General features: G+C 42.4%; 1 protein-coding gene across 1 annotated transcript in view; it reads left to right on the forward strand.

Moving 5' to 3' along the window:
- CARMIL1 (capping protein regulator and myosin 1 linker 1) overlaps positions 1–27,988 on the forward strand; it is a 190,579-nt gene that overhangs the window by 114,407 nt on the left and 48,184 nt on the right. The window contains exons 17-26 of the mRNA XM_086469109.1: positions 964–1,033; positions 5,385–5,466; positions 6,818–6,917; positions 7,005–7,059; positions 12,585–12,757; positions 15,090–15,158; positions 18,882–18,975; positions 21,179–21,277; positions 23,726–23,854; positions 24,110–24,241. Coding sequence (XP_086325235.1) covers positions 964–1,033; positions 5,385–5,466; positions 6,818–6,917; positions 7,005–7,059; positions 12,585–12,757; positions 15,090–15,158; positions 18,882–18,975; positions 21,179–21,277; positions 23,726–23,854; positions 24,110–24,241 — 1,003 coding nt within the window. The remainder of the gene's footprint in view (positions 1–963; positions 1,034–5,384; positions 5,467–6,817; positions 6,918–7,004; positions 7,060–12,584; positions 12,758–15,089; positions 15,159–18,881; positions 18,976–21,178; positions 21,278–23,725; positions 23,855–24,109; positions 24,242–27,988) is intronic.

The following is a 27,988-nucleotide window of genomic DNA, read 5'->3' on the forward strand; positions in this document are numbered from 1 at the left end:
AGGTTAGATATAAGTAGGTTTAAATGAAAAAACCCCCTCCTGTGCGGTGTTTACACGCCACGTGCGTAGCAAGTGTGTAGGCAAATGGCTCAGCAAAACGGGTTGGATTTTATCTCCATGCATCTGTAGTTTGGATGCTGTTAGCTTGCTTTTGGCTGCCATGCAGTTTGGGAAGGAAGTCCTTCTGTTTCTCTGTTCCACTACGGATTCGAAGCAGCATCTATTCTAAAGATGCTAGAAGGTATACACAGATTGTGTTTGCTCCTTCTGTAAGACACGTACTGTTGTGCTTTCTGGTTTGACAGCATTAATACAAATGTGATACTAACACTAACTTTTGTAAGTGGAAGCAAACTTCTGTAAGGCTTTAAAGGTGGATTTGTGAAAATCAGAATCAGTCGTTGCTACACTTGCCTGCTTTTCTGCCTAAAGACAAAGGGTGCCACTGTCTGGGAATATAATTTTGAGATTTGTAAATATTTATGGGGTTGCAGAAGTGGAGAACTGTGTGATAGTTGAACACGATCCAGTGTTTGAGTGTTACAGGCACTGTGCCTGGCTGAAAAGGCTGGCTGCACTGCATCTTGCATAGATTAAAACCCCAATTTTTTTGGTTTTGTACAACAGAACACTTCTGTAATCGTTTGATGCTCTTGGAAAGCAAACGTTGAAGAAAATTAATCTCTGATGGACGTTATTGGATGTCGATGGAGTAGCTTTATGGTTTCTTTATTAGCCTTGCGTGCCTGTGGTTTCTGAAGCTGCTGGAGTGCTCTAAGGGTGGCAGGTTTTTGCTGCCATTGTCATTTAAGAAATAACTGCTCAGCTGGTGTGATTCTGTTTTGAAATGGTTCTTTGCATTATAGGTGTGTTAACCTGTGATTGCTGAGATGCTGATGATGTAAAGCTGCCTTTTTCTTTTTTTTTTTTTTTTTAAATGGTTCTAAAATTGATCTTTTTCAGAGCGCTTTTATTAGGCCTGGCTTGCAATCACAATCTGAAGGAGGTGTCTTTAGATCTCAGTAGCTGTGAGGTAAGGAATATTTATCAGGATGTGTTCAACAGATACAATGACGTGGAATTAAGAGTTCCCCCGAAATCCACTGGGCGAGATATTCTTCTTCTGTAGTCAAAAGTTGTGGGAAAGGGAGAACTTGGAGAAGCAGTTATGGTAAAAATCAGCTGCTGTGTGTTACAGCATCCTAAATCGTGAGCACAGAGGTTCAAAGCACCTGCAGCACAGGATTGGGAAAACCCTCCTTGCAGCGTAGCTGTTCCAGATGCTGAGCCAGCTGTGCTCTTTGCTGCTTGGCAGCTTCTGCTCTCCGGTGCTGGGATTACACGGGACCCTGCAGCAGGGGTTTCCAAGGGGCCCAAATTTGAATGGGTCGAAGGAAGCGGCGTGCCCTGAAGGCGTGTCTGTGGTTTGATTGTCTTCCTTCAGAATCGGAGAGAGATGCTTCCTCTTCTGCAGGTTTGCTTTTTAACCTTGGGAGAAATTCTGCTTTCCTAAACAATTAATCAATTCAGGCCAATAGGGAGCTTTGGTAAAAGTTGATTGAAGCGTGCCATTAACTTAAGAGATGCTGTGCAAATGGCTTTAAATATCAAAAGACTGAATAAAACCAATTGTGGCAGCTTGATTTGCTTTACCTTGCCTCTTCTTGCTTCTCTGTGCTTTTCCTGTGCACTTTGTTTCTCAGGATTGTCCACACTCTTGCAGGGTGATGCCTGTGTGGCTGCAGCTTATGACAAAAGATCAGCCATGGCCCTGGGGAGCCAGTGAGGCAAAGTTACATAGAAAACCTTGTGGCCTCTTGCCAAAACCAACATGAATGAGCTTAGGCTCAGGCTTTCTCTAGCTGAGCAGCCACCTTTTCCTTTTTAAGCTGCAAAGAAAGCCTCTCACTGGTTAGGCAGAGCTTTCTGAGTCCATCACCAGAGTATTAACTGTTCTGGAAGTGCCTTTGAGATGCAATGGTTTCCCTTTAAGCAGAAGACATGCACTTTGATGAACATGTTGAGGTGCAGTAATCCTTGCCTTAGGTTTGTGGTCGATTGCTTTTGGAATTCTTATGAATAAACCCCCAAATCATCGTGAATGCATTTCATAGTTTGTTTTGGTATTTTATACTTTTTAAAAAATGGTATTACTTGGAAGTGCACTACATGTAAATTCCAAATAGAAAAGCTTTCAAGTCAAGTACGTGTGCTCCTGACTTCTGAGTAGAGAGATCAGGCGGGCGATTATTTTTCTTTCAGAGGGAGGAAGGAAAAGGGAGGAGCAATTAAAGTAACAACAATGAAGTCCTGTAATCATAACCTTAAAAGAAGAAATCAGTGAAATACAAACATAAGTAATGAGAGTATAAATTAGCATGTAAATCAGCGAGGGCTGGCAGGAGTGGAAGCGTTATCCTGCCATTAAATAACCCCCAGGATGGGATGAGGAGGAGCCCTTCGAGGGGCGATGAGCTGTGTGGGACACCAAAGCACGTGGGGCCGTGGCTGACTCCTGACAGAAAGGCCAGGGGATCACACCCAGCTCGCGGTGTTGCGTTCCCGTGGCTGGTCCCTCCAAACTGACAGCGCTTCCTTAGATCCTTCCCTTACCATTTTTTCACGTCGCTGAGCTTTATCCATTCTCACGTGCTTTGGGAAGAAGAAGTTATGCTTCCACCAGGAGGGGAGTTGGTGTGCCAGGAGCTGGGAGTACTCTCAGGGGGCCCAGCACCGCAGGGTCCTGCTCCTCCGCCTCCCCCTGACCCTCCGTGTGCTGGGGAGGCTCCGCTGCACCCAGAGACAGCCACGGGAAGCTCGGAGCCGGTGACCTGCTCTACTCCCAGTTCCTGCAAGTGCACGCTGTTGGGAGGCTAGAAAGCTTGAGGGTTCAGCTTTGCCCTCCTCTTTCCTGCATCAGGCAAGCCATACTCAACTACGGAAGGATAAATCTCTCTGTTCCTTCCTTCTCCCACCACTTTTCATTTGCTCCCATAATTTTCTGGTATATTAACTCCAAGCTTAATCATTTTATATCGCTTCTTTGGTTGGGGTTTTTTTTATTATTATTTTCACAATGAAAATTACATTTTTCTTTCTACCTGCTCAGCACTGATGTGTTTCACTCTTTTCCCTTCTGCTTCCCTTAGCTTGGTCACTGTGTAAGTACCCTCCATGCTTTACCTTAATTGTTCAATCAGTAAGCAGCTTTGTTTGCCCTTCCCATGTTGGTACCTCATAGCTTTGAACACGCTTGGCGTTTTTAATTGCTGAAGGGTTGTTCTTCCTTTTGTGAATAAGGGCTTGTATTTATAGCCTCAGAAGTATGTCGTATAGGAGATGTTGCAGAGGGTTGGGTTTGTTTTCAGTATCACAGTCCATGTTGACAAATAACCCTTCAATTAATCTCTGCTTTTTTTCAATGTATAGATATATGTTATTTTAATACAGTTGCAGTAAATTTTGATCCTAAAAGTCGTTTTCATCACCCTCAGATTAAATAGATATCACCATTTGTGCACATGAAATGTTTGTGTATTTAAGTTTTTGAATATAGAGTTATCAGAGTTATCAAGAGTGAAAGCTGCTCCTGAAAAATTCTCCTCTTCAACCCTCAAAGTGTTTATAGCATAAGCGCTTGGATTCGATTGTGAGTATAATTGTAGTGGATGGAAGTTTTACCATACCAACAACCAATCCAAGAACATGTGTAATCTGCCAGTTCCGTAGATTCTGCAATAATAGATGTGACACCCTGTGTCAAATGGTTCTCCTGTGGTGGGCCACGCTGGGAGAGCAGCACAGAGAGAAAGTGAATGATTTTGGCATTCGTACAGCAAATGCTACAAATGCTCTTACGAAACCAGAGTGGGGTTAAAATTGCACCACTTCTGGCCCCAAACCAGGCTTTAATCTGACCGTTTCTTGGGAGGGTAGGGCGAAGGGTAGGTAGGTTTTAGTTTATGTAGGACGGGAAAGGTGCCTTACATTTTGTATTTCATACACTTCCAGATGTGACTTACGATTCAGATGTTGTCTTTGACCACCACTGTTCTTTAAATGCTCGAGCCAAGTTGTTGAGCTGCTTGTTAACCAACCACGTATCTCAAACTTTCTAAAAAGTGCCAAATCGAGTCTTTATTGAGAAGTACTTCTGAAAGCATTTGTGGTTCCTTAACTATAGCGTGGGTAAAAGAGACTATTCACAGAAGTAGCAGCAGGTTGATTCAGGATATTTAGCCAAGTAAGTCGGCTAAGTAAAATATTACTCCTTTTTTACACGCAGGAGGTGAAAAGGCTGTTTCATCTTTGAAAAAGCTTTCTGGATTTTTGAAGCAAGGAGAGTGAAAATGGAAAATGCAAAAATAGAAATTCTGTAGAACTTTGCCCCTCTTTGGCTGAAGTCTTTTTCTAGGGGATGTTCATAAAGTGAAATGCACTTTTATATAGTTTGCGTAGCTGCAAGAAACAGGAAAGTGCTTTTGCTTCTTTGGAAACAAAATATGTTGTGTTGTTTAATTCAGTAGCATTAGTAAATAAGTGTGTAAGTTTTAATAACTTCGATTCTTAACGATGATGTTTTCCCCTGGGCCATTTCATTGTTTTTTCATTAAATCCTGGCATTCCTTTTATATTCATCTAATATTTCAGATTAATAGTGTCATAATTGATACTTTCGAGCAAGGCATTTTTGCTGTTGTTACTGTTTTTCTCTTTTATGCCTATTTTAAAATTAAGAATAAGGTAAATTTCTCTTGTTTATGGTCTTTTGTGGCCATTTTACAATTGGGTTATTTAAATTTTATTTTCAGCGACAGGGAAGCATAATTTCATTGATTTTTTTTTTTTTTCTTTTTTCTTTCTTTTCGTAAGTTGGTACTCATCTTTGGTCTGTGCACCTTAGCATTGTGCTAAGAGCTGAAAGACGACGCTCACTGTAAGCCTTGACTGTAGTGGAATTCGAGGGTGGCACTGTTGCATCCATATAGGGCTAAGGTTTTTGTATTTTTTTTTCCTCACTGGATGTTGGTAATGACCTGGCCCTTTCGTGTAGAGAACCCGCACCAAAGTCCTGCAGTCGCTGCCTGGCCCGAGCGCTACAGGATGCTGCACCATTTAAATCTTGCCCTGATTTAACTGCTGAGCAGTAGTTTTAAGAGAAAGAGAGGCCCTTTTTCTGATTTATATGCAAATAGTGAGAGGGGAGGATGAGGATAGCAGGAGTGTGTGCATAGGCTGTCATGTTGATGTCTGTAACTTCTTCTGTTGCTGTTGGTTTTGCTGCTGGTAGGGCCTTCTGTATTCACAAAGCTCCTACCACTGTTTTTCTGTGTGATCTTGAAACCGTAACGAGTTTGCAAAAACGGCTCATGTTTTGTCTCTAGTTGAGATCGGGAGGTGCACAAGTCTTGGAAGGATGCATAGCAGAAATACACAATATCACCAGCCTAGATATTTCAGACAATGGTAAGTACACAGAACAGGCGTGGAGGGTCATGCAAGTCTAGAATCTGAGAAACGCTTTTTTCTTTCAGCTCACCGTGTCATCAAGGACGGTCACTCTTGCGTTATGATTATTGGCCATATTGGTTATGGAAATGTCTCAGACCAAGAACCCTTATTGCTATACAGTATGTAAGAAATGTTCATAGATTAACTGTACCCTCAGAGGTTTGTGGTGTTTGAGATAAATGCAACACGGCGGAATGGCTTGACGGCAGCAAGCGTCAAATTAGGTCTAGAGGAAAGTGGGCTTAAGGACAAGAGGATGAGAAGCTAAATGAGAAATGAAAGTGTGGAGAAATTAAAGAGGGAAAGACCAGGTGCAGAATGAAGCTGAGGTCATGATGCTGGAGGAGCAAGAAAGGGAAATTTGGAGCAAATGGTCAACCAGCTTCAGGCCAGAGAAGGCCCGTTTGAATCTTTGGAAAAGTCTGGGACTGTTCCTGCTTTGGAGGCTCTGTGCGTCCTAGCTGGGAATACCAGCTGGCTTCTCATCTTGCAAACTCAAATTGTAGATGTGTGGAATGGAAGAATGGACCTCCTGTGTTTGCCCCTCTGACCGCCAGATGAGGAGGTATTTCAGAAAGAGGTTCCCAGTACAGCTGAATGCCGAGAAAGGTGGGATGGATTGGCAGGTGGAAAGCTCAGGGAGCTGCTGGCTCAGCCTGATTACGATTGGTTGTTATAAATAAATAAAGATATTTGACATCTAAATTACCCTGCAGACCTGGATCAGCAGTCATTGTGATCTAACTAGTGGACTCTTCAAATACACCACTAGTTTGCGGATACAATACGACAGCAAGTCATTTTTCTTACCCAGGAGAAGAGTAAAATTTGGCTTGTTTTTCAGGTCATTTTATTCATGTTACGTTACGTTAGCCTTTTTGTACTTGAAGGCTTCCAGACCTTGTTGGTACACAGCTCTACTAAGCCTAAAGAGCAATTAGAGTGGTCTCAAAATTCTTAAAGGAACTTTAAACTCTGCCTGACGGCACAAGGAACTGTGCTTGGATGGTGGGACGATGGATAAGGGTCGACGTTTCTCTGCTGTGTTTCTGAGAGGTGCCTTCAACGGCTGATTAAGATGGAGATTTAAAGGGCTCATTTTAAAGAAAGCATGTATTCTCATAGAAAAACAGAGGCAAAAAAGAGAAAAAGATTTAAAAGTAGAAGAACGGAAATCTTTCTAGAGCTCTTGGAAATTAGTACACAGATACAGTAATTTGAATGGATATAGTGTGAATAATTGGACCCTGCCTGGGTCTTTTGTGAAAACGTGTTTTAATTCTTAATCTAATCTGATTCTTTACAGGCCTAGAATCTGACCTCTCAACCCTTGTAGTCTGGCTTAGTAAAAACCGATCGATAAGACACTTGGCGTTAGGCAAAAACTTTAACAACATGAAATCCAAGTAAGGCTTTTCATTCTTTTAAAGAACAAGAGAATGGATGAGGAGAAGCTGCTGATTTCATCATCTTCCTAACTTTTTTTCCCTCAGAAATCTCACTCCAGTACTTGATAATTTAGTTCAGATGATTCAAGACGAGGATTCAGTGAGTATCCTTCTGCCTACTATCATCGTGTGTATATTTGTACCCTCATAGCCTATTTCTGATCGTTTTCTTCACTGTGTTAATTTGCTGCATAAGATTTGATCATGATCCTGCACAGACACATCCAACATTCTGGGGTTTGGTGGTTTTTTTTTTTTTTCAAATAGTAATTTGGATTATGTGTGGCCTGTAGGTAAACGTTTCTTAGGATCTGTGCTTGTTGAAAAATATTCATTCTAAATAGCTGTGTGTGCTTAACCTAGTCGCTTTAGGTTTAAATTAGACAGCCCTGCAGGCACAGGTTTTCAAAACTTTTGTGTCCTGGTAGGAGATAGCAATGGTAGTGTTCTCTGGGTGGTGATACTCCTTCGATAACAGCGTTTTTATTTTACTTTTTTTTTAATTAATAGAATTCACTGTTTCCTAATAGCTGTTCTTGGGTATTAACGTTATTTTTGCTTGACAAAATGCAAAGTGACTGCAATGATCTCCCAGAACTCCTTTCTCCTTCAAAGATGCAAATAAACTGTTCACTATGCTGTTCTAGTACATTAATCACAGGAGCAATTTCATAAAAGCCCTTTCCGAGCGCCTTGCTGGGATCCTTGCCCACTTTTTTCATTTTCACCCTCTTTCTTCGTTCTGAAAGCCATTTGTGGTTGGGTTTGTGTTCTCGCCTTACTTGGCATCCTAGTTTTGGCTATCAGGGAATCTTAAGATGCTCTGTTGCTCTCGTACTTGTCAGTCTTTATTCATCTGTTCTTAGTCCTTTCTTTCTCCTTCATTCCCCATACAAGTAACAGGCAAGCTCTGCTTTTCTCATTCCCCAGAAATAGCTGGCTGTAAGACTTCAGTTGTCTAAACACCTGCTATTCCTGTTGTCTTTATTGTCTCACCTCCAAGTTCATGGTCTCCACACTAACTGCTTTCTTATTTTCTCCTCCCATCTGTGTCTGCACCCTGCAGCTCAGTGGAGCAGTTTTTACCTGGGTTTCCAATGTCTCCTTCCATACAAGGTCATTAGACTCATATTTTGTGTTCATCTTTTCTTACTGCTTAGTTGTATTTGAAGTGATTTGTTAAACTAGTTCCCTCCCCTCTCTCTGTCCTTTTAATTGGGATGGGTGGTACTGGTTTTTCCTTGATCCTTTGCCTACCTCCTCACCTTCTCCTTTAAAACGTGGGATGGTCAGCGTGGCACAGCGAAGTGCTGCGCGTGGAGCTGATTGGATTGAGATAGCGCCTGTACTGAAAGCAGTAAGTCCTTGTTGGCACCAGTCAGATGGAGCATCGTGTATTGGTAGATCTCTGTGTTACTTCTGGTACCAAACTGGCCTTTTCATTCTGCGGTGTGTGACCACCTCCTCCTACTCTGTCTCTGAAGGGAACGGTGCAGGGCTGTCTTTCCCTTCTCCCCTTTTCCTCTCGATACCCTGCTGAGAGGGGTGGGATCATTTCATCAGGCAGCACTTCCTCCTTCTCTTTGCATATTTTTGTCTGTCCTGCCCTGTATCTCATGCTTAATCTTTCACAGCTGTCCTGAAGACCGGTATGTCAAACCAGATTAGTCACAAGCAGATGAACTTTAGTATGTTTTTTCTCAATTTCCTTCATCCCTTTGCTCTGTGGCACGTGAACATTTCTTCCCACTCAGGCCATATCCTAAAACACCTCTTCAACACCCTCTATGCATCCTTTCAGTGCCCACACTGTCTTCTCAAACCTGCTGTTGGGTTTTTTTTTCTATTTATATGACTATCCTGTTCATATTACCTATTCACGGGGATAAAAATTCCAACTTTCACCTTATTGTCTCTATGAAGTGTTACAACCTTCTGTTTATCTTCCCTGCCTTCTGTTTTCAAAGCTTCCAGGACAGAGAAAATGTAGCTGCTAAATTTTGGATGTATCATTCTCACAGCATTCCCTCCCTTGCATCATCAGCTTCAACTTCTTGTGCTCCTTTTCTTTTCAGCCCATAGGCAATGTCAGCTATTGTCCCACTTTCTGCCTTTGCCACAATCCAGTGGTCAGATTTGCTCCTGTAATTCTTAGACACCGTGTCTTTCCTGAGGGCACGCTCCCTAGTCTCATCCTGTTTTCAGTGTTACGATGAAATAATCCACTAAAAAGTTATTTTGTTTAGGAACTTAAAATGACTGTCGCTCCTTCATGTCATGCCTTAGCCTTTGGGATACTGTGTGTCATCCTGTTGATGTTAACTTGTCTCTTCTCTCCCCAATGTTCTTTTCTCTTGTTAATCCTCTTCAGTGAAGGAGCCTTGTTTGTTTCTGTTTCATCGGGTGCCAAAATCAACCTGAAGCATCTCCTAGCAGCTAAAGAGTTGGGGACGTAATCTCTGTAGCACCAGGGGAAAAGCGTGCGTTGCAGATAGCCGGGTGGTCCTCACTCTGCCTTGAGATAGTACAATGCTTAGAAAATTATTTGAAGTTCCGAGTTGTTTTGATTTGTTTTTTGAATCCTAAGTGGGGTGCTCCTTGTTCTGCCGTTACTGGGCATTTACTGCCACAGGACATTAAAAAGTAAGGGTAGAACTGGAGAGACCAGGGTATGACGTTCCCCAGAGCATACTGGTTGGTCGGTATTGCCTGCTGCTGGTGCAGTTTGGGGACTGTGCATTATCTGCGTGGAAAGCTGAAGCAAGAGGCTTTAATCTAAAATAGTCATCTGCCAAATGCCTCTTTGTGTATTTATACACGCTTTAAATAGATCCGTTGCTGTGTTAATATGAGTCATGAGTGAAATGATTCAAACAATCAACAGCTTGGGTTTATGACTGTGAAAATACAGCTAGGCACAAATGTAATTCTACACGATTTAAAGGCAGTGGTAGTAACCTAAACAGCAAAACTTCCCAAGTGTTTTAATATAGACAAGAATGTAATACTCAGTTTTGGGGTTTGGTTTGGTTTTTTTAAGTATGTGCTGTACTGTGCAGGCTATAATAATGTATTCTTATTAGTATTGCAGGAGGTGTCTGAAGACCTGTGCTATTTCTTTTCTTCTTGCAAAAATAGAAGTTACACCGCAGGTACAATGTACCATTAGTCAGAGCGGTAGTCAGGCCTGCATAGGTGCAGAAAATTACCACAGCGTTGAATATCTGTAGTTCTTAGTTCAGGGTTTGTTGCAGAATTGGCCTTTTGAGGGTTTTTTGTTCGTAGGAGAACAAAATTATCTGGATTTAATTCTTAAACGTTTTCCAGCAGGAATATGACAAAATCAATGAATAGTCATACACTTTCTAATTCTATTCCTTACTTTAAGAATTTCTCTTCCTTAATGAGATTGTGCTAAGACGTCTCCACTGTATTGGCAAAGCATCTCTTTTCTGTGGCAGGGACATTGAAGTGCTTCTCAGACTTCTGGTTTCTCAATATCCAGCTGAAACTATGAAGTCATTAAAAGAAGTAAATGTTTGTAGGCTGGGTAGGGTGTTGACCCTGTTTGTGGGGGCCTTGGCTTTGGTGGGGTTTTTCGTTGGTTGGTTTGTTATAATGTAATAGTCAGATAATTTGATGAAGATTTAGCAGCCTGTATGTTTGATCCTACAGAGTTACGGTCTGATTGTAGTTTGCATTCGGGGCACCTAGTGAGTCCAGAGGATTTTGCTTCTTGCTCGTTGAGTGAATGATAAAGGGTAGCTGAGCAAGAAAACTAGTTCATCATCCTCTGCAAAGAAACTGCTAATAGAGCAGGTGCTTTACTGTGCTATATATGTATTTTTAAGTGGTAGCAGTGCTGTATAGGTGTCAGTCCTTGCAGAACACAGCGCAGAAGCAATTTCAGCCTTAGGCTGCTTTGTCAGCGTACTGGCACGCCAGAGACGAGAAGTCCTTTCCGGGGAGGACGTTTGAGATTTAGAAAAACTGGTGTGTGGGAGGGAGCACTTCCAGCTGAGTTACTTGAGTGACCCTTTCTGAAGGGACGCCTGAGAAACAGAAGAAACTTCACTTTCTCAAGGCTCGTTGGTGCTTTCTTGTCCCGAGTGCTGCGCGGCGCTGCTTTTCCGCGGGCCCGTCGCAGGAGGTCTTCTCAAACTTGTGCCAAGAGCTCCAAATGCCATTCTAATGCGATGCTAATATTCTTTAGGGTACATAGTGTAATAAAACGGGGAAACACAGACAGATTAAGGGGATTAACATAGTAATTTAATAACTTCCATTTAAAATAAAACCAGCATGTGGCTTATGTTACTGTTAGACTTTTTAATTATAAACCTGCTGTGCCTCTGAATTTTTGTGCCTTTCCTCATTTATAAGTGCATTTCTTACTGTTGCAAGCTGTTTGGTTGTCACTGTAATCCAGTGGTGTCTGGAGGCTACAGTCCCAACGTATAGCAGGTACCGTGCAAGCGGCTTGGACCCTGGAAGGTGCGCCCAGTTCAGTTGGTTTAATTATATTAATCTGACATAGGAGCCATGGTTCATCCTTACAAGATGTTGATTTTCCCATACTGGCCGTTTGGAGATTTTAGGCTCCTAAAATTCATCCTCCAGGACATGCCTGAGTGGGTGTGTGGTGACAGTACACTCCTCTGAACTCACAGTTGAGCAAGGGAGATGTTTGGTGGAGTTCTCGTACATCAGCAAAGACAAAGTACAATTTGGCAGCTGTAATACCTCTGCAAGGCGTAGACTGTAGTTCTTGAGCTCCTGCTGCTGAGTGTTGAGACAGAGAAAGGAGGGAATACAGGCATTTTTAAAAGAGGTTTTGTTAAGGGTTAGAGTGTGACCTGCTGGAGCCCACTAAAGCAGTTTCAGCTTAACATAGTCTGTATAAAAAAAGGTTGCATAAAGGTATTGCAATCACACGTGTCAGAACACCGCTGTGACTAATATCCATTGACTTACTCAATTTAATAGACACTCTTCTTACTGGTTTTATTTTCAGACCTGCTACAGTTTTCCGTCTCTTTCCTCCCAAATGTCCATGCCCAACAGCTAGTTAGGGTTGGGGTCCTAACAAAATCGCTCCTAAAGTTGAAGTAACAATAATAAAACAGTTTTAAGAAATTGGTTTTGTTTTAACAATGTCTCAGATCCTAATTTGCCCTTGGATAAAGCTCTCAGTCTGAGGGAGAGGAGGGGAGCGCTAGGTATTTTTATTTCTCACTGACAGGGAAGCATGCTGGTCAAGCAAAACCCACTGGACACCAGAGGTTGTCTTGGGAAGCTGGTTCTTGCTGTCTTACCTCTTTTCGGAGGTGTTCTGTACTTAATAGGACATGGGAGGTTGGAGGCACTGTCACTTAAAAATGTTGGTTTTTTTCAGGGTGTTGCAACTTAATCAGTGTGTGTGTGTATGTGTTTGACACTTGTGCTGTAAGTCGTTGCCTCCCAGTTTATCACGTGCTGTGGGATCTGCAGCAAACACAGAAATCACTCTTTGATGCTTACTGCTGTCTCCAAGAGTTTGGGGAACTCGTAACTTCTTTTGGTTGATGTTTGAGGAACGAGCGCGTTGCCGGTTGCTGTTATCAGTGCCTTTTCTGTGCTCCACAGCCTCTGCAGTCATTGTCCCTCGCAGATTCCAAGCTGAAGACTGAGGTCACCATCATTATTAATGCCTTGGGCAGCAATACTTCTCTAACAAAAGTGGATATTAGTGGAAATGCCATGGGAGATATGGGAGCAAAGATGCTGGCAAAAGCCCTGCAGATAAACACCAAGCTCAGGTAAGGGAAACATGTTTGCAGTAAAATACAGAATGGCTTAATAATACTGAAGTTGTTGGCTTACTCTCAAGCTGTTTCTCTTCAGAACTCTTCCAGGTACAGCCACTTTATAGTGTCGCCATTTCAAAAGATTCTCATCCTTTTTTCTTAAAAACAAAACCGAACAAACAACAACAAACAAACAAAAAAAAAAAACAACAGAGAGAAGCAAATTGTCTCTGCAAAAACATTTCCATAGCTGAAACTGGAGAAAATTATATTTTCTAAATTAAACCAGAAGGACCTCTTGTTGGAACAAGAGCGCTCTAAATTTCCTAGAATCATAGAAAAAAAATGACCTTGTCATAGAGCTCTGCATGTCATCTAATCCAATGTCCTTCCCAAGCAGGGCCAACTTTAAAGCTGTGTGAGGTTGCTCAGGGCCTTGTCCAGGCAGGTTTTGAAGATCTCCAGGTACAGGGATTCCACAGTGTCTCTGGGAACGTGTCTCTGTTCCAGTGCTCAGCCGCTCTGTCTTTTCTACTGGAGGCCTTCCCAGCAGAGAAAGTTCTGATACTTGGGTGGGAAACTAAAGTAAATTCTTCTTTGTCTTCTGGAGTGTCAGTTTGTAGGAGAACTAAGAGCATGTGGAATTCGGAATGGGTGGCAGCGTGGACCATCCCTCCTTCCCCTCTCCCCTGCCTACAGTGCTGATGGCCCTTGGCATCTCTCCTCTTCAACTTCATCCTCCTGACAGCTTCACTGCTTTTTAGCACATGGCTGGCACCGATGGCGTGAGAGTATCGCTTTTTTTTCTATCCAGCATGTGATCAGCAAACAGTGAAACCTTCAATCAGCGTGAATCTGGATGGGGACCTCTAAATATGTCACCGTCATCAGGAAAGCTAATCCTCGCTCCTCTTGTCAGACGGTGCAGATGAGCCTTCCTCAGGGTATTGTCTGTGTGAAAAGACCACTTTGTGCTTGGTCTCCAAGCATTTGTTCCCTGGAAGAGAAGAAACTCCCCAGAACAGTCCTGGCTGAAGCAGGGATCCTGGTCTTTGTGTTGCTGTGCCCAAAATGAAAACGTCAAGAAAACGTTGGAGGGCTGGCTTAGGTTTATGGAATGTATTAACCTGGAATGACCGCAGTACCTGAAGAAATAAAGCCTTGACAGCTTTCAGGATGGCAAACGGCAATGTTTTCACAGTACACTGAATGGTAGAGTTGACATAATGTCACCACAGTCTGTGGTGTGATTACAAACTGAATAATGCAATGCTGACTGGCTCCGCTTAAATGTTAGAAAGTCACATCCGGATAGAAATACAAACACACTTTCCAATGACAAAAATATCCGAGATTTGACCCTAAGCATATCTTTGCAGAGTGGGTGTAGAATCTCTCTTCCTTCCCTCCGTCTTCCCATCTAAAAACCGAAGGGATAATTCCGCAACAGCAGAAGGGTGTCAGTACCTGTGAACCCCTGCCATCTATCTTTTTTTTTTTTTCCCCCCAACACCAGAAATCTTTGTGTTTGTGCCTTTTTTTTTTTAAGAACAGCTACAACTAGTGCTGTTGCACAAGCAAGATTTATCCGCTTGACTGTCTCTTCTGACTACTAATGAGATCTTTGAGCATGTGTTCGCGAATTGCCAGGCAGTCTGCTTGAGTGGTCTGCGCTGGGGGAGGAGGAGGAGGAAGGCTGGATCGCTCTTACCACTATTGCGTATTCAAAAGAGCTACAATTCCTGCACCTAACCTCATGGCTTGTGTTGGCAGCTAGTTGTGTTGCATGTGGAATCGTAGGAACCGTGTGATGAGCTGGTACAGCGTTGAATATACAATAGCCTGCAAATTTTGACCACCAATCAGCATGATGTTTTTAAATGCCTTTCTCTGTAACCGTAGGCATGTCGCCTGTGCAGAACAGAGATGGGTCGCTTACTGGAATTTTCTTGGTTTTCAGTGTGGCCTTGCAAAAAGCAGACATTTGAACTTTATTTTTGGTGCTCTTCCTGGAAAAAGCTGGAGTTTTATCTCCAAACCTTTCTTTTAACTGTATTTTAGAAAAGTTACGTTTTTACGTTAGTGATGGGAGTTAGTATGCGGCCCCCTTTGTAGAAAGGGAAACTGAATTTTGTAGTATCTTTGTCCCTGCTTCTGACATTTCAAGGTTTTAGCATATAACTAAAGTCAGGTTTATAAAACGTTGCCTCCCACTATATGATTTTGAACATCCAGCACTGCGTTATTTCACTGTGCAAAGTTTCAGTACAGATTTATTCAGTGGTTCTTGTTTAACTTTTTTTTTTTTTTTTTTTTTATCTTTCCTCTCCCTGCCTCCTCTCAGAACTGTAATATGGGACAAGAATAACATCACTGCACAGGGCTTCCAGGACATAGCTGTGGCACTGGAAAAGTAAGTTCTCAAGCAACTGAATGAGTGAGGAAGGGACCAAAGACTTAGATCCTGAATGATGCGAGCAGCTGCAGTTCTCACCGCAGTCTATATGGTCTGAAGATGCTGAGGGCTCTCAATTTTAAGCATCAGGGTGCTTAATCTAAAGGAAAATTTATGACTTCGCGTCCTTCAAAAGGATGGGAAAAGGCTCTGTGGCTCTTTTCATCCATACTCTGCTATCAGCATTAAGGCCATTGAGTTCTGCTGTTGGCATTAAAATTCTGAATTTGAGAATATTTTCCCTTATTCTCATGTGTTGATAGTGTGCAGAAATTCTCCTCTAGTCAGTGAATGAAGCTGTACATAATAACAGAAAATTACTGAAGCATGCCTTTGTGGTCTGACTTTCTTTTCATTCCCCTGGCAAGTTGAAACTAATAGTGATGATCTCGGGAACTGCAGTTGTTCATTGTAATAGCTGTGGTCTGGGTCATTTTGCTTCCCTGAGCTTACTCACAGTTGGCAGATGTTACCAGTGATAGATGCTAAATAACTTTCATCTCTCTCCATCTCCATCACACTTCTTCATATGTTATTATTACTTTTCTTAAGAGGGGAAAATTAGAGCTTTAAATTAAGCAGCAGTTGCAGTTGTTTCACGTCATTAAATCCCTCAGACAGAACAAAGGCTCTCTTTAGAAGGTGAAGGTAATGCCCAATTGCTAGTTTCTAGCCAAGATGCCTTGCAAAACTATGTACCTGCTTAGGGGAGCATCTTAACCCTTGGAGGGGTCATAAGGCTAGAGCTTATAAAGTTACTTGTTTTATGAAACTGTTGTACTTTATATACTTGGTTTCAAAATCAATACAGTTGCACTGATGGGAGAAATTATATAAATGATGTATAATTAAGCAAATCATCTTGGAGTGATTCCGTTGACAGTAGTGAATAATAATTTGCAAAGGTTATTTGTCAACTTGCAGAGATTTCTCTTTTAGGGAGCAATCGCATGAACATTTATGAGAAAGTCTGGTAGAAAATACAATACACTTATTTTCTGGATAGCATCAACTTGGCTTATCTGTTCTGAGCTTGGCTTATCTGTTCTGAAGTGCTTGGATAACTAAATAGACAGAAGGGGAAATCCTAAGGCAGAAGCAAGTCATCTAGGCAGAAAAAATAGAAATGCTACAGATAATGGTGTGACAGTGCACTTTGTTGAGGTGACATCTCATTTATTTAGCTTGGAAGCTGAGGTCATTTTATGTCTCCTTTAACGTTTTAAAATTGTTAAAACCATTAATAATATCACAAACTAAGCCACAAGAAACAATGGTTTAAACTTGCAGGAGAGGGACTGTCAGTACTGGCTGAAAACAATTAGCCTTTAAACAATCCGTCTCGAAGACGTATTGAGAACATCCTCCACCATATGTTTCCTAAAAATACATGAAACTGTCAATACTCTGTTGGAGAGAATTGTTGAATGAAATATACCGAAGATGCTTGGGGGTATGTGTGTTGTGTGTGTTGTTTTGATTTTGTTCTAAAGACAAAAAGTCATCTACGGAACCACAAAAAGAAGAAAGCTGGGCTTTCGTAGTATGAGGAGGAGGCTGAGGAGAATTGGGAGGGATTGTAGCAGGCTTTGAAACAGGCAGAAGTAATCTGAAGATGGTTAACGTCCTTTAAATATAGGTATTTTGCTGAGAGTATTAATGTGTTATGAAATTACTGGATTATTGAGTTGATGGAGAAATGTATTCCGTTACAAGAGACAAGTGGAGTGCTAATAAAAAGGAGAATGGAGGAGTGTTTTAGACTTCAAAGGAAACAGAGAAAAATGAAGTGTGAAGATAAATATTGCTCTGATGATCAAAGTTGAAAAGCGAGCTTTAAATTCTTGATTTTCTTGCCCCTAAGAGCTGGTTAGTTCGTAGATGAAAACAGAGTAGCATTCTGATACAATGCAGTCTGTCTGGAAGGCAACCAAGTACAGAGCCTTCCTTAGGGCAGCGGTCTTCTAAAGTTCAGCCTCTGACTGGGTGTCCGTGAAATCTCCTTGCCTTTCATTTCCCCCCCTTCCTCTGGGGGTGTGTCTGTGCGTGTGAGGGAGCGTGCCCTAAGCCCTTGACTAAATTGAATTTAGTATATAATTACTGGCATGAGAGCTGGCAATTAGAGATTTCCATGAACGGGGTGTATTAAATGTCAAACAGCTGCAGAGATCCTTGGAGATGTACCTTTGCTGCTTCTTAACTAAATAAATACCCCACCTGCCAGGTAGTAGTCAGGCAACCAGCAAGTTCTGTACTTACCATCTGTCTTTCAGCTCGCTGTCTTTAACATTTAAAAATCTTCCCCCCACGCTGGTGGGTAGCCAGGTATTCGCTGTTTAGCTTTACATGAGGACACGTAACGGGGTCTGTAGAGTTTGCGCAGTTCTTTTGAAGGACAAGACAGCTAGAAAGAAAAGTTAATTTTCTGGCTGTGATGCAGTTGGACACTGGGGAAGGACAGAGACCTTGCAGACTCCACGTGGGTAACTGCCTGCCACTGACAACTATACGTCGCCGTGTTTACATTGTGGAAGGAACAAGGCAGTCTTCCGTTCTCATTTAACGTAAAATATCGGGGAATCGGTGCGTTTGGCGGTTCAGAAGGCTGCTGTCCTTCACAGGGTGGCGTTTCATGCGGCTGAGCCACTGGTGGCAGTGCAAGAACCTCGGAGTTCCGCAACAGTCAAGGTGCTGCCGTTGGCGTTAGTGTGTTCAGTGGGTCCGTTGAAGTCGGTGGAGTTGACTCAGCTGAAATTGTCAGCTTTAAAGTGCTCAAAAACAGGTTTCCAACCGTGTTTATGTAGCTCTGGATGGAACAGGAGCAGACTGTTAGTGGGACGTTTGCAGCCAGCCAGAGGAGGAGGAGGAAGGGATGTTTGCAGGAAATTAAGGCTAATTGAAAATAAGAAGAATAATTTTCTTTCCAGGTTGTAAGAATTTCCTGCTCTTTTTGTTTTCCTTTATTCAGATCTGAAGGTGTGTGGGCATACTACTGCCTGCAGCGTTTTAGGTTTAACTGTGTCATGCTGGCCCATTTATTTTAAATACGATTTTGACTCGAGCCCAAAACCCTATCTTTATTCTCGTGTCGCAGCAGATGGACAAAGCTACAAACCAACAAGTAAAATGCAGGGAGCGATTGTTTGTGTGAAGCAAAGAGATGCTATGCTCGTTTTGTCAGCTTTTATTAAAAATTCAGCAAGTATCTCCAAATTGTTGTAAACACAAGAAGTGATTAAATAGTAAATTTTCAGAACTCAGTCTCTTAGTTGCTATCTGTCTGTTACTGAATATTTCCATTTAGACGTAGATCTGATAGTATTGCCAGCAGGCACTGACACTCCCTCTTCTGTTTGGATGTAGGGAAAAGTAACCCAGCCTCCTGCGCAGGGGTACAGGGGACAGCCAGGCCTTTAACTGACAGCTGCTGGGCACTGGCCACTTAACTGCATTTTGTGCTTTTCAAAACCTCCACCTCTGTCTGGTGGCAAAGAAGAATTAGCAGCGAAAAGGAGCGTGCCTGCCCCAGTTAGTCTGCTCACAAATGTGAAAAATACCTTCTTAGTACCTTCCACAGGCAAGCTAGCTGCATCTTATTTCTCCCTTCTAGTTTGTTCTGAGAGATACAGTCCTCGGGTTAACTTTTACTATTAAAAAATATTTTCTTTTCTTTTTCTTTAGGAATTATACTTTGAGGTTCATGCCTATACCGATGAATGATGCCTCCCAAGCACTCAAAACAAACCCTGAGAAAACAGAAGAGGCGCTGCAAAAGGTATTGCATATACCACCAACATAGAGCAATAAAACCCCTAAAAATAAAATAGTCATTTCGAGTGGCTGTGATTTCATGCTTGGCTGAGGAAGAATTCCAGGCTAGATTCATTGATTGTTTGGTTTGTGTGGACATATACGTGGTAATGAAGTCCTGCAAGAGCATGTAAGGCTTTTTATCCCAAAGAATGGTTGGGGTGAAGCCTGATGGAGCGCAGTGGTGTAGTGTCAAAGAGCCATAGCTAAAGAAGCGCCAGCTAGACCTCGTGTTGCTGTGTGCTGTGAAAGGGAGAGTTAGAAACTGGCCCGTTCCTTACATACGTGCTTGTGTGTGTTTCCCTGTGCGTGGAATAATTGGTAAATGGCATGAAAAGCGCAGTCGGCGCTGTACAAGACAAAGATGCTCCTAAATTTGGGGGAGGATAAAGACTATTTACTGCCTGTGTTTTACGTTGTACATATAAATTCAGACACTGTGTTGCCCTAAATAAATAACTGCACCAACATGTTCTTTTGGATGAAGAGGTGCTGACAGTATCCGTGGCTGTTCCAGTTGCATGAGTTATAAAACTCCCAGCTGAGTTTAATATAGTAAATCTTGTGAGCTCCAAATGAGCCTCCTGCTCAGTCAGAAAGTTCACATCTCTTTGATGAGTAGTTTTCCTTCAGCCAGGGTAAGGTCATAAAAACCTAATAAATAGTTCTTGCAGATAACTTGTGATTAAAAAGCAAATGTCTATGATCCTTATTAGTAAAGAAATTTTCAGTAAAGCGATTCTCACAGGGAAAAGTGCCGGTAGTTAGTGCCTTTTTCTTTGATGCGTGAAAAAGATCTAAATTCTGCTTATAAAAATCTGAATCGTGGGGGATGGACGTATTTCTTACATCTTGTTTAATATAATTGAAGATAGGTTCATATCTAGAATGATAGATGCATCTGAAAAAAATATTGTGAAGCTTCTGGCCCTGGGATTTAAATTCTTTGTGTTCATGAGGCATTATGTACAAAGAGCATTTTCTTTTATTCGTTTCAGTGTTGCTAAAACTGGCCCTGAGTTTGTTTTAACATGTGTGGTTCAGGCTTTCTTTACACAACACGAGGAAGTTCTTTCCAAAAAAAAAGGTACCAGTCTCGGGACCGCAGCTAATCCCGTGCACGTAGGAATGCCTGCCCGCGCGGGCTGAGCTGTCATGCCTGGTGCAGAGACACCTGGACTGACTGACAGACATCTCAGGAGGGTCCCTAAGCTTCAGCACACCACAGCTTGAGAGTGCTCCTGGCCCTGGTCCCGCACCAGATGGACGTAGTAGCTAAGTAACCTCCCGGGCTCCGGTATCTCTGCAGCACTGGGCAAACCGGACAAACCCTGCGTTACTGTGGGGCATGGTCGGACTTTCCAGTTCTTGCTGCTGATGCAGGTTTCGAGGTGACCCTCGGTCCCTGTCAGTCCCTGCCTCACAACCTGCTGGCCACTCCACCCGTCCTTTTCCCCTCTCTTCCTCTGAGACTGGTTCCATCACCTTTGATGAACCTTGAACTGTTCACTAGTAGGGGTTTTTGACTTGACTAGGTTTGATAGAGCCAGGTTCGGGGGCTCCTGTAGGTGCCATTAAGGTGGCCGATGGTAGGTGTCTGCTGCTGGTGACAGTTGTGGTGGGCTGTGACCAGCAGCTGTGCGTAGGAATCACTTGACTTATGTAGTGCTTAGCCTTAAGGAACTTTTGAACCGAGGCTCCTGCATCAATCAGGCACTTTCAGTTATTTTATCTCCTCTCCAGACCATACTGCTCTTTAAATCTGTGTCTTTGCAGCGGGCCGAATGCATCTAAAAGAAATGAATCGACTAATCTTGTGGCATTGTGGTCTCTACGGCCACACTTTACGGATAGAGTCCCTTCAAATATTTCTCAAACCCAGATCTACCCTTTTGTCAGCGTAACTCCCTAAATTGTTCGAAATAGAAGACTAATTCAGAAGACACTGGCAAAAGCACAACATTTAATGATGTTTCACTAGTCTGTGAGCAAATAGATGTTGGCCAATGTGATTATTAAGCATTGAGACACTCAGAATAAGGTTTGCAGGTAACAAATACTGAGGCAGTTTTTCCTGTCAGTCCCCATTTCCGATACAACAGCAAAATTGAAAGCGAATTGCAAGGTGGAGAGTCCAATCGGTTTCCTAATCTGGCTTTGTTTTTTAGATAGAAAACTACCTGCTTCGTAATCACGAGACCAGAAAGTACTTACAGGAGCAAGCGTACCGGCTGCAGCAAGGCATTGTCACCAGTACCACTCAGCAGGTGAGAACTTGTTCCTTACTGGTGCTTCTCGGTGTCTAAGATTGGCCTGGGGACAGAGTTCTCCCTCATTCTGTCAGAGCAGCTTAAAGCAAGATGTACCTTGTGGGCGACACTTAGTTTCCCGGGAAATAATGATTATCAGTGATAATATTTTTGGAAGGAAAAAAAGCATTTGTGTGAGGGAGGTGTTACGTAGAGTGGTACTGTGTGGAGAAAGACCCGAGCTGTTTCTGAGTGAACTACTGTTGGAGTCAGGAACAGTTCCGTTCATTCGTGCTCGGGGACGTGACTTTTCAGCAGTGTGACAAGCGTCCTCGTCAGGCTGTGCTAGTTCTGGGCTCTGGGTCCGTTCTGGTCTCTCTGCCTAGCCCTGAGCAACCATGTGAACATGCCTTAGGTACCACCAGAGCAACCAGCCTTGGAGGGTAAGTCAGCATCCGCCTCACACCGTCAGAACTGGGGGGGGATCGTGGGAAGCTTTGCTTAGAGGGAGGGAGGGGGCAAAGGAAGGTAGAAGTCTTCCGTGCTCGTTACAGTCTGGACAGTCAAAAGGGCTTCCTGCCTCACCTAGCCCAAAATACTGCTTGAAGCTGGGAAGATTTTGCCGTTTGTCAACCACTACCAGGTTTCCTAAATGCCACATGTTGTTCTGGTTTGGTTTTGGTTTTCTTTCCTTTCTCTTCAGAGGACTACAAGCGCGCTCTGTGGTCGCTTTCCATTCTCTCTGTCCTAGTGCAGTATCTTGCCAGTACCCCTCAGGGCTGGTTTTGGCTCCAGTACACCGCAGAGGCAGGGTGGTGTAAGCAGAATAAAACTTGTCCCGGCCTTTGGTTTGAATTTCCTTCCGTGTTTGTTTGCACCAGTTGTGTTCCCGTGCAAATGGGGGACTCCAGCAAACAGGAGGAGGAGTATCTGTTTTGCCCTTCAGCCAAGTCAATGAAATTTCTTTCTGTTCTCTGCATTTTATTTTTTTTTTGGTGAATCTTAATTCCAAGTGGCCTTTTTCTGTGCTATTAAAATTTAATGGGACAGAGTTTTGTTGCTAGAACCTGAAATTAAACTCTAACCTCTCGACAGAGAAAATGGTATGTGGCGATGTAGTGGTACTAAAACCTGCAAGAGCAGCATCACTTTATTTTATTTTAGTAATTTACCTGTTCCAATGCCACCTTTTTTCCCCAAGTTGATAATCTCCATATGAATTAAGCTCTTTTTATAGCTTGGTGGTTTTAGTTGTGCTTTTCTCCAACAACCACACACTCATCAGGTTTCAGTAAATGTAATTTATTGTTATTTTGAAAGTAGAGTAAAATTACTCCTTTTCTGTATTAAATTGTGTACAGTAAGGATGGGTTTTAAATAGAGTTTTGAGAGAGAGCCGGAAAAGATTCTGTAGTTAGTATGGTGGAACTGCATTATTATTCCCAGCATGTATTTTTATTTTTAAGTCCAGATGTCCCAGTGAGGCTTTCCGCTGTCTAATAATTAATTAGCTTTTTGTACATATACAAAAGAAACCACCCAAAACCCTTTGAAGAGGAAGAGTCATGTGGAGCAGAAAAGGAGCGTGCTGTGAAATTGTCTCAGTTCTCGTTGCTAATGATATAAGATGCTCGAACTCTAGGCTTGATGTGATGATGACACGTGCACTCAGATGTTACTTCGAAATGTCAAATAGCCCGTTCTAAGGAATGCTCTGTGGGCTGATAAAGACTTTTAACTGTCAGATCTCCCTGCCCCGCATATCTTAATCAAAACTTGACTACACGTCAGGCATTCTTAGTGGTCTGTCTTGTAAGGATACAGATCTACCACCTGCCCTGTGTTTGCAGCACGCTGAATGAGCTGCGTTGCAGATACAGATTAAGTTCAGGTTATCCCGCTGTGAAAGGTCTGATGGAAGCTTCTGCTTGGGTCCTTTTAGTTCCCTTGCAACGAGGAATATTTACGTTTTCAAAGAATTACCCCAGAAGCCTGCGCAGTTGTGTTTTGCTTTGACAGGAGAAATCTCTGTTGGTGTTTGTTGAATGGGTAGTGACAGAGCTTTCTTTTACTGTCTGAACTTCTTAACGATTCAGGGACCTTCAGCGATCAGCATTAGATACATCAACAACGCTTTCAGCATTAAACGTGCTCCAAAAACCAGAACAACACGTGGACTGGGTAACGTGTTGGTTATTTGCAGTTATCCTGGAGGTAACTGGGGGTGGAGAGGCAAAACATGCCAAGTTTTGTTTATTTTCCAGTGTTCAGGTCTGCCTTTCTAAGCTATAATGCTTTCCTTCAGTAGTAGCATTGATTATACTTCCAAGCTCGTGCATCTCCAGATTGTTACATCGCCTCTACAAATCTCATCTTGCAGCTATTGATTTGCTACCTGGACTGAATTCAGTTCGTGTTTGACCAACATTCTGATGTTTTATCTTTCTACTTCTCTTGTTCAAGTAGATGATTGACAGAATATGTGTAAAAGTGCAAGATCATCTCAACTCTTTAAGGAACTGTGGTGTGGATGCTGTACAGGAAGATGTCAAATCCGCAGAACGCCTTATGCGGGATGCTAAGAACTCCAAAACAGTAAGCCTTTCCCAGCATACTGCTAAAACAGAGAGCAGCTCAGTGCGTGCTTGCAGCTTTTCTGGTTTGGGGGAGTTAAAATAACACAAAAGAGTATTTTTTTCGGAGGATCAGCTGTAGGTAATGTTTAAAGTGACAAAATAATTCTAATTTATAAACACTTTGATTTAGCAGAGAGATTTCCTCCTGTTTGTCCGGATTGGAAGGCAGGTAGTGGTGAGCCTCCTTTCCGAAGATATTCTTTCTGTCTTACAGCTCTTACCAAATCTGTATCACCTCGGTGGAGCATCGTGGGCAGGAGCGAATGGTTCGCTCTCCAATCCAATCCAACAGACACTTGAATCCATGGCTGGAGAAGTCACGAGGGTTGTGGATGAGCAACTTAAGGTCCGTGGATGGGTGTGTTAGCATCTCTCACATGCAGAAAGAACTGAATCTGAGATCTTCTGTTGCTAAATGCAAATATGCCACACTCTTTTTTTCCTTTTTCTTTTTTATTACTTCTCAGTATATTTGTACATAGCCTGTCTTTTCATTATTAGTTTCTTATACCTTTGTGCCTTATTACCTGGGTACTTGGAATGAAAAAGAGTTTCTTTAGTGTTTGCAGTGGGCAGAAGGGGCATATACTGTTTATTGTCATCTTATTTTATCTTCTAGAAGGGGAAGACTTATCACTTGCTCCTTAGGCACTTAATGGGGGCATCTCTCAAGCACCCTAAAAAGTCTCATGCCCTGGAGAAAAGTCCTCGCTAGTTAAGGTATTCCCACTGCAGGGAAAGCTGCTTTTCTGTAGACTCCATTGCAGATTTTTTTTTTTCCCAGTGACCACTTTTGAACCTGATGCAGAATTTCCACTTGAACTGTTTGGTTTGGATAACTTGTATGTATTGAGGGTGCCCCAAGAACTAGTACAGGCAGCTTTACAGGCAGTCTTTCCCAAATTGCCTGTCAAACCTCAGTTCTTGAAATAGATGCCATTGGTCTGTAAATATTCTCACATTTGGGTTCAGCCAGCTCTTGCTCAGCAACTTCTGCCGTAGGTTATGTTAGATCTTACTGTATAATGGGCAAGGAAGGGTCATCCATACAGCATGTGCAAAGGTATCAGTCCAGGAAGAAGTCAAGGTGGGGAAACTTTAGCAGTTGTTGAGATCTGTGTGGAAGCTGATGAATTTCAGAATGTATTTCTGAGGCAATTCAGATCAACTTCGGTTTCTGACTAAGCTACCTTGCCTGTGTTTTGCTATATTTAAACTTATCAAAGAATCTGAAAGTGATGGTTGAACTTTCAGTTGAACCAACATGAAAATGCTTCAGTCAGTGGGAATATAATGAACAACAATAATACCACATTACTAATTACTTTTTTGAAATTAAAAAGTTAATGAGGAGGAAAATGGTGCTGAATTTTAAGTATCTTCCTCCCTTTCCCCATTATATGTAATAAGGTGAAGATCCTTTATCACTGTTTTAATTTCTGCAGACATGAAGGTGATTTATCACATACATTTATAACAAGATTCTTCCCAGTGGAGCTTCTAGGCTTCTTGGGACTGGAACAGTCAGGTCAGCCCTTTGCGCAGGGCTCATGCGCTTCAGTAAGTCCTGTGCGATTTGGAGAGTCTTGTAGAAGGGGGAAAAAAATAAAAAAAAAGGCTCTTCAGCATTTGGAATGTTATTTATAGTTCCTGGCGTAGGATTGAGGTAATGGGTCTTCCATTTACGCTTTTACATGTTTGCAGCAAAAGGCACTTCAGCTCAGCCATTCTAACTTTTACATTTACTTCTGATTTGTGTGGTGTTAAAGTTTAAGTGCCTTAGAAGGAACTGTAAAGTCACAATGCTCTTTGTATATTGTAACACTCATTTTTATTAATTTTTCACTCAGGGCTGAAAGGTTTTCTTTTAAATTCTGTGATGGTGTACTTTGTGTGGAGGAGAAAATGTTGAGCATGGATTAGTGTTTTATTTTTTTTTCCCCTCCAGTTATTTAGGTCAATTCAAAACATCATGTGCAGTTTGTTATTTGTGAAGATAGATAAGGGAGCTCACATAAGTACAGTTCTTGTAATTACTGGCAGAAAATCACCCTATGTGCTGTAAGTGGAGTTTTGATTTTTAGCTTCCATAGCAACCAGAGCTTGCTTCTGGAAAGAAGTGTTTGGAAATTGGGTAAAGTCAATGAACGCTCTTCAGGCAAATAAGGGATTTATTTTTTTTTTTTTAACATCAAAGAGGGGGAAGGAAGAAGTTAGAATAAGGAAGAGCAACATCTTGGAGTAAGTTGAGTTGTCCAAGAGAGAAATTATAGTAAGGCCCTTGCATTTCTCTTCTCCTGCCGGTGTCACTGCGGGCACACTGAACCTGGAGATACTTTATTCGGTCAGCAAAGGCCCAAGGGAGAATCATAGCCAAGAGAAATGGTGCTTAGGCAAGAGAAGATTGTTTTGTAAGGACAGGACTGCTTGAACTATTTCTCTTAAATTCCGTCCTAGTGCAAAGAAGACATCCAAACTCTATTTAACTTTTAAATTGCACATTCTCTGAGTATTTTGAGTAAAAATCCGTTTTGAAATTTTCAGGTAAGGTCTTTAGCCTTTCCTCCTGCTTCCCACCGAGACCTTCACGCAGCATTGCTTCACATGATCCATTTTGAAGGACCATGCTTAGACTTCAACGTAGCAAGTCTTTATGACTTTTATGATTGTGATCCATCGTTAGCTCTTGGGAGGCCGAGTGTCATTTATTTCAAGGTAGACTACACAGTTGCACCAGTGAATAAATGCCATGGGAAAAACTGAATGGGTCAGAAATTCTTATAGTAGCTTAACCTGGCTCAGTTCCCTCTACTGCTGAAGTTCTTCATCCTCCATGTGGATATGGCCACAGGGGCTTGAAAGGTCCATCATTAGTGTTATGGCCCCAGAATCTGCGTGGGGATTGAAGCAGAGAGTGTGGGAGGAGTCCTTAAAGTGCAGGGAGCTTGGGAACCCAGAAACAAGCTCCATGTGAGCTGTATGGCAATCGTCCCTTGTACCTGTAAGTCAAATGTAAAGATCAGTCTTCCTGTATGCTGTGGCTGGTTCGTGCTGCTGTGTTGTCCTCGTGAATCTACACTTGAAAGTCAAGTAATTAAGAGCTACAGACTGAAAGGTGCTGCTTTGAATCATTAAAATTGCTGTGCAGTAATGGTGGTTTTGTTTCTTACTCGGTATCTACATGTGAAAATTGCCAGTTATGGTGGGGCTGGGCAAAAAAAGCTCTGATAAGATGGAGTTTAGCCTGAGGTCACTTGCCTGTGGAGTGAGGTTGAGAAGAAAAAAGGAAATCGGTAGCGTTTTCAAGGGGTGCAGTTCGTTATTTTTGTACAATTTAGGAGCACCTAGGTTAGAGCTAGGCTTACCTAGTATACCATTCGAATGAAAATGTGATTTTGTTTCTTTTTTTTTTGTTTGTGAGTACCTTTTTCTGTTTGGCTATCAACCTTCAGTCTTACTGGAGATGACTTGGCCCATTTCAGCAGACTGAGCTCTGTCCCCTTCCTCTGTTCTTTGCACCGTCCTTTGGGTTTTAAAAACCTGCTCAAAAGCTGCGTGCCACGTGGCATATCTTGAAAAATCTGGCGTCTTCTAATAGCTGCTGCGTGTCCCGCTTGTTCGAAGGACTCAAAGTTGGGGGAAATGGGTCGTGCATGTACACTGAAGCGTGAACTCAGGGCAGTGTCTTTATTCCCCCTGCTGCTTGGGAAGCACTGTAGCCCGAGGAGACCCCACGGTCACTGGAGTGCAGCGGCGTGGCAGCTGCAGCTGCTGGGGAGAACCATCTCTCACTGGTCTTTTCTGAGTACCACCTCATGCTGGGAGTGGACATAGAGAGTTTGTTTTCAAATCCCATGCTGATGAGCCTTGACCTCGTGCAATCTCTGAAACAAGTTATTTGATGGGAAATTAATTGGTGTTTGAACAGCCTTTGAAGATACCGAAAATAGATTTCCTGAGTTGCTGGGACTGGAGATGGAGTAAGGTGGATACAGGAGAGAATTTGAACAGTAAAGGACAACTTCCAGTCTTGTCAGAAAACGCTGCTTAGTGTTTATAAATAAATCTGCTTTACTCTACACAGGGCACATAT

The sequence above is a fragment of the Leptosomus discolor genome, chromosome 8, assembly GCF_034619465.1.
Source record: "Leptosomus discolor isolate bLepDis1 chromosome 8, bLepDis1.hap2, whole genome shotgun sequence".
NCBI classification, from domain to species: Eukaryota; Metazoa; Chordata; class Aves; order Leptosomiformes; family Leptosomidae; genus Leptosomus; species Leptosomus discolor.